The sequence below is a fragment of the Furipterus horrens genome, unplaced genomic scaffold (assembly GCF_987537825.1).
Source record: "Furipterus horrens unplaced genomic scaffold, mFurHor1.1.pri manual_scaffold_8, whole genome shotgun sequence".
Classification (NCBI taxonomy): Eukaryota; Metazoa; Chordata; class Mammalia; order Chiroptera; family Furipteridae; genus Furipterus; species Furipterus horrens.
Genome location: NW_028327178.1, coordinates 63,885,063 through 63,889,265, shown reverse-complemented (window position 1 = coordinate 63,889,265; position 4,203 = coordinate 63,885,063). Strand labels below are relative to the sequence as shown.

General features: G+C 52.6%; 1 protein-coding gene across 1 annotated transcript; it reads right to left on the bottom strand.

Annotated features, from left to right (window-relative positions):
* Nucleotides 1-282: 282 nt before the first annotated feature.
* Nucleotides 283-3,938, bottom strand: LOC150003058 (cystatin-C-like). The gene is made up of 3 exons (XM_090285960.1): nucleotides 3,525-3,938; nucleotides 1,387-1,500; nucleotides 283-600 (listed from the first exon to the last, which is right to left on the bottom strand). Exons 1-3 carry the CDS (start codon nucleotides 3,762-3,764, stop codon nucleotides 517-519), a joined length of 438 nt encoding a protein of 145 aa, XP_090142086.1. The 5' UTR covers nucleotides 3,765-3,938; the 3' UTR covers nucleotides 283-516.
* Nucleotides 3,939-4,203: the final 265 nt, after the last annotated feature.

The window sequence follows — 4,203 nt, the reverse complement described above, 5'->3', positions numbered from 1 at the left end:
ACTTCTTTTCAAATGCAGCAGCCAAGTCTCCAAAGCCAGAAGCATAGATCCCCTCCTCTTTTTTTTTTTTTTATTAAAACCAGGAGCCACCAGAGCAGAAGGCCTGGCTTCCCAGTCCCCCTCCATGACCGAGTCATGCAAAAAAGAGCAGCATATTCCCCTAACATGCCCACTGTGGCCATGTGTGTCAGCTTTCATCCCTCTTCTCCCCTCCAGAGCTCTTCTTAAAGTAACTGTCTAAACCCTTCAGGCACCTCCCCGAGACAGTGAACAACTCAAGGAGCAGCTGAGGTTACTTTTTATTGCGTAAAATAGGGCAGAACATGTGCACCAGGAACAGGTAAATATAGAAAGCAATTAAAAGAAAGAAACAAGTGAGAGCCACTTAACTGTTCAAACAATGCTCAAGAAGCCTTCTCTATTTGTCTTCTGGGACCAGCACACTAAGGGGACTTCACCAGGGTGGGGGAGTGTAAGTGAGAGGCAGTCAGTATGGCCCAGCCTATCACATATGTTCTATTCATCCTGGCAGCTGGACTTCACCATGGTGGTCTTGCCCAACCAAGGAACAGTGTATATCTGGAAAGAGCAGAGTGCTTTCTGAAAAAGAGAAGCGAGAAGGGTAGTCAGTTAGAGTTATAATAAAAAACGAAATGGCCCAGCACCAGATCTCAGAGGTACAGGTGAGGGACTGTGGTTGTTTGGTGGAATTCAGCCCCCTACCCTGCCGAACCCCAGACAACTTTGCAGGACTCTGCAGTGGCCTCTTGGTAACCCATCTCATCACTCCAAGTCCACGAGATGGCTTCCTATCCGCCCTCCCCACAGGAATCCACAGTGCTACAGCCCCAGCACAGCCCTGGAGGATGCAGGGTATATAGCCAAGTTCCCTCCACCTCCAGTGGGACAGCACTAAGGCAGGTCCAGAAGGAAGGACCTGGGTCCAAGAAACCCTCCAGAAAGAGGCAGTGTGTTTTGGAAGGTGACAAGAGGGTCTCCCCAGAGGCTGAGACATCCCAAGAACTGTCCTACCCAGGGGATAGTCTGGTGTTCAGTGAGCAGAGCAGCATGAAAGGGTCTCTCCCCTTATACTTGCTAATCTGTTCTAGTGGCCACGGCTGGAGTTACAGGACCCCATGTTCCCTACTAGCTGCTTCTTCCATTCAGCAGGAACATGGTGCCCAAATGTCCCAGCTCAACCACCCTTATAAATTCAAATTAGAAATCTTAGAAACCTTCATACAGACTGGCACCCTTTCCCCAACACGCACCCAGCACCTGCACATCCGACCCACACCACAGCACTCATCCATGACATACCCCCACAGGCACAACCCCACCCCTCTGCCCTGCATGTCTGGCCCCTGGCCAACATTAGGCACATACCTTCCTCAGGTGTGGCTGGACATGGAAGGGACAGCTGGCCATGTTGGGCTGGGACTTGGTACATGTGGTCCGACCAATTTCCACATCCAAGAAGTAGTTCAGTCCAGCCACAACCTGCACATGTGAAGAATAGGAAAGGCTGTCAACACCTGCCCAAGTCACACACCCATAGTTACCTTCCTGTTATTGCACACTGGGCCAGCATCCATGGGTTGCCGGAGCCAGTACCCAGAAGGCATCCGGCCACTTTCTGGTCACTGCCCAAGCCAATGAGCCTCAGGTCTTCCTTGTAATTTGTTTATGGAGCAGCTCTGAAAAGGTGCATCACACAACCTGACAGGAAGAGAGGCAGGAAAACAGAGAGGGTGGAAGCCAGACACCAAAATTCTGCCAGGAGCTGAAGATACAGCCTGGGGAGCCAGCCAGGATGTCAGCAAATCAACCATGTCAGCACCAGGAGCCAGGGTAGAAACTAAGACAAAGCGACAACTCTGCCGGAGTCAAGGTTGGTTCTGCCTTAGGAAGACTCACATGATAATGACCTAGAAGCTACAGTCCAGTAACATTCAACTCATCAAGACTCTCATTTCATGTAACTCGGTTTACTCATGCCCTCACTGAGCAGTAGGAAATGAGATGCTTTTCACAGATACATATGCTTGAGGCCAATTAAAGATGCCCTTAGAATGCCTGCTTTTTAAGTTATTTGGGTTGGGAATATTTCTAAAATGTGTCATACACCTGGTGTTGTTTACATTTGAGATGACAGAAGTGAAGCCTGTCCTCACACAGGCATGTCCAGACACACCGTGTGAGAACTCAGAAAACCTTGAGATGAGGGACATGGACCAGGCTCTAGATTGTCTGGTATACCTCAAGCAAGTCCTGTGATCCCTCTGGCATCAGTTTTCCACATGGGTTAATGAGCTATGACACCAAGCTAGTGGAAAAGAGTAGGCTGGTGGGGAACTGGTCAGAAGGGAGTGCACATCTCCTCCAGCCAACTGCTGCCAAGAGAAATGGGTCTGATGTTGACCCATCGTCTGAAGTTTCAAGAGGAGGTGAAAACAAGCAATAAGCACTGGCACACAACACACTTTGTTGCTATGTGGCTATGTTCTGCTAATCAGTGGGATGCAGGCTAGCTGATCTAAATTCTACCCTTCCTTCAAGGACAAGCTCAAAGCCCAGTAGCCCTTCCTGATGCTCCCTCCCTCACCCTTCTGGACTATGATGACTGCCTTCCTTATTTGGCCAGAACCTCAGGGTAGGCTGCCAGAGGCAGGGCAGGTGTGATCTTCTCTAGGTTAGTATATACCCAAATATCTCTAACTATTGGTGGTGGGGCGCCCATTTCAGGGTGGAGAATGAGACTTCAAATTCAGAGCCTGCTCCATGGGTGGGACCTATGGAGGGAAGCAACGCTCACTCTAGGGGCCTTTCCTTCAGGTTCTCTTGGCAAGTTCGGATTCTTATGCAAGACCCTCTGCCCTAGCATCCACCAGGATTCCACAGGCCATATCCTGGACTCCTCTGTGTTTGCTGGTACCCTTAAAGTGACCAAGCCGGCAGCAAGGGCCCTCCTCAAAAAGGACGTTTGGAGTGCCCATGGTCCCAAATACCATTGTACATGGAGGACACGAAGATTGATTTAGTGGCACCTGCTGAGAGGAAACTAGAAGAACATACCCCTACTGCATCAACCAAATCTCGAGGAAACCTCGGGCGAATCCAAACTGAGTGCCAGTCTGAATATACTGGCTGAACCTTTCACAAATGCCAAGGTGATAAAAGAAACAGACAGGCTGCTCCAGGGTAAAGGAGGCTGCAGGGCAGTGACTGCAGTGCATGACCCTGGAGTGTCCTTCTTGCTGGGCTGGTGCTTGAAAAGAAGGCCTGGGCACTGACCGTCAATGCCACTCTGTGTGAGTAAACCCATGAAGGTCTGTGGACCACAGTAAACACTAGGGAAACTGCCTGGCTGAGAATCACGGGCGGAGTGTCCCTCCTGCAAGTTGGGTGCTTGGGGCCGAGCTGATCACGTCCTGAGGGCCACGCCCTTCCGAGGAGCAAGCTCCCCCATTCCGATAGCCCAGGACGCCGCCCTCCCCCACCCCGCCTCAGCCCCAGGGGCACACCTGCTTGCGGGCGCGCACCACCCGCACGGCGCGGCTGTGGAAGGCGTCGTTGCTCGCTTTGTTGTACTCGCTCAGGGCGAAGTCGAGCGCCTGCTGCACTCCCTCTTCATTGACGTCTGCCTCCGCCAGGCCGCCGGGCATGAGAGGCTTGCCGGGGCTGGCGCCGGCTGCAAAACTCACTGCCAGGATCAGGCCCAGGACGGCCAGCAGGAGCACCGGTGCGCGCAGAAGCCCGGCCATTGTCGTCTCAGTGGGGTCTCAAGCTCTATAGAGCGGAAAGAAAAAAGGCGAGGGGCACGATCCGAGAGCCGCGAACACTACTCGCCTACTGAGGATTTTTATCCCCCTTGTCTTCCTTGCCTCCGTCCTCCCACCAGCTTGCCCCAGCTCTTGTCCTCGGCTCCTCCTTTTCCGTTCTGTCACATCCACCCACCCACTTCCGCAGACCAGCCCCTCCCCTGGGCCCTGTTTCTTTCCAATCCTCTGTCCCTACACCCTCTGTCCCTCACAGTTTGAGGCAATCAGGGTCTGCCTTCTCTGGTGTTGGAATCGTGAGCTGATACGTTTGGTCTGCAGCTGGGGTGCTCCCCTTAAATACGGGTGTCTGTGCTTACCACTGTCCTGCCACCCATTGCCGCAGCTGTCACCTCCAGCACAGCTTGAATTCTCTGCCATGGCT